Consider the following 1,873-nt stretch of genomic DNA (forward strand, 5'->3'; position numbering starts at 1 on the left):
AGTGGTGTATAATTTAATATCTTAGTTGGTGAACTCCCCACATCCGGTGGACTCGAGATTGGATGGTGGTGACAATGAATCACGAGAAGGTACTTTTTTTCATTGTTGCAGGTGTTCTGATATCTGATTCCCCATCCGATCTGATGTTCTCTCAGTTAAAGCACATGACGCACCCGGAATCATTATCGCTACTCTTTCTCAACCACAACTTCTCTCCGCACGCTTCCCTGACCACCACACAATCATCATGCGGATCCGCTATCCTTTCGCGGGTATGTTACCTCTATTGACCAGATTCGCAGCTTCCTCTTCCTCTCCCAGGAAACCATCATAGACATTCGTCCTACATCGTCAGTCACTGACTTATCCGAAACTCCGCAGGCGCCTTCGTCTTCCTCTTGCTCTTGGCTGCTTATATCGGTCTTCTCCCCCACAGTGCATCTCCAAGCGTTCCATCGCAACTACAACCCAATGACAAGTTTCTCCATGTCGTGACGTTCTTCCTGCTGTCTCTCATCTTCTACTGGATTCCCGACACCACCCGCCGACGCATGCTACAATTGACCTTAATTGTCTGCACCGCCATTCTGGGAATTGGCTCCGAGATTGTCCAAGGGATCCTCCCCAATGGTCGCTCGTTCGACCCGTTCGACCTCCTCGCCAACATAGTGGGCAGTCTCGGCGCAGTCGGCCTGTGCAGTTGGTACCACCGGCGGATGCTGGAAAGACGGCGCAAAGCCCGTTTCGGAGCTCTTGGAGACGCCACAGATGACGTTGAGCTCGGTGTCGGCCCCGGTCATGGTGAGACCGACCATGAGCAGGAGGGTTTAGGGCCCCAGGAATCGGGGGTCACGAACCTGGAGCGTGAGGTCGACAATTGGGATGAGAATGCCGTCGATAACTGGGATTCGGATGACGGTGCGAACGAGCCCTCCGGTTTGGTCGGAGAGGGCTCGAAATCCTCCCCGCCTGCCGCCAATGGGGACAAAGGAGAGGGGAAGAAACGAAGTGACTGATTTGATTTACACTGAGATCTAAATCCAATCGCCATAAAACATACCTGGTCGTTGCTACAGTGGAGACCAAAACCCTCACGCCATTGCCATCCTTACCAATGTCACCGTATCCTTACCCTATCCCTCATGACTGATCTGTTCTACCGATTTATCCATCATGTTTTACGCCCTCCTTCAAGCAATATCCCAACTCGTTATTGCTATGTTGCTCAGCTTGTTTGACGATTAATTTGCAGGATATAACACTCTTTACGATCTTGAACTTGATTATCTCATTTTGTGGATTTGCGGTCCATCTTCATACATTAAGTCTCGACTTTCTGGCGTGTTCTTTTTATCAGGGACTTCCGGCGTTGTAAATAATGTCAAAAGCTTTGCGCTTTCTAGCATACGGAGCAGACTATCGCTGAAAGCAAATCCTATTATCTTACCCCTACACCAGTCTTCATGCTATAACCGTACAGCCTGGTAAATTTATACAGTGAAGAATAAAAATAGTGAAACAGAGCTTGAAGCATTTCGTATAGGACTCTCAGTACCGTGTAACGTGGAACTGAACCATAAACAGTGGCCGTCATGCTCCCACACAAGACTCTAGCAAACACATGAGGACATGAGTGTCGTAAAATGAATATTCAAACATGGCAAAAGGTTATGCAATAAAGTGCAAAAGAAAAGGCGTGAACCCGAATGCAAGTCAGGAACTCATGGTTCGTCGTGAATGCTGCAACTTGGGAAACAGATGAGAAAGCTATTAAGAGAACTATATATATATGTATAACAGTGAAAAATGGCCCTGCCATAGCCTGGTGATTTGCCTGCAATGTGACGCAATGAAAACAGGAGCGAGAAAACCA

General features: G+C 48.1%; 1 protein-coding gene across 1 annotated transcript; it reads left to right on the forward strand.

Annotated features, from left to right (window-relative positions):
- Positions 1–247: 247 nt before the first annotated feature.
- On the forward strand, positions 248–1,016 carry ANOM_005117 (VanZ family protein; the record flags this gene model as incomplete). Its single annotated transcript, XM_015550374.1, has 2 exons — positions 248–272; positions 382–1,016. 2 exons carry the CDS (start codon positions 248–250, stop codon positions 1,014–1,016), a joined length of 660 nt encoding a protein of 219 aa, XP_015407429.1.
- Positions 1,017–1,873: the final 857 nt, after the last annotated feature.

The sequence above is a fragment of the Aspergillus nomiae genome (assembly GCF_001204775.2).
Source record: "Aspergillus nomiae NRRL 13137 chromosome Unknown contig00113, whole genome shotgun sequence".
NCBI lineage: Eukaryota > Fungi > Ascomycota > Eurotiomycetes > Eurotiales > Aspergillaceae > Aspergillus > Aspergillus nomiae.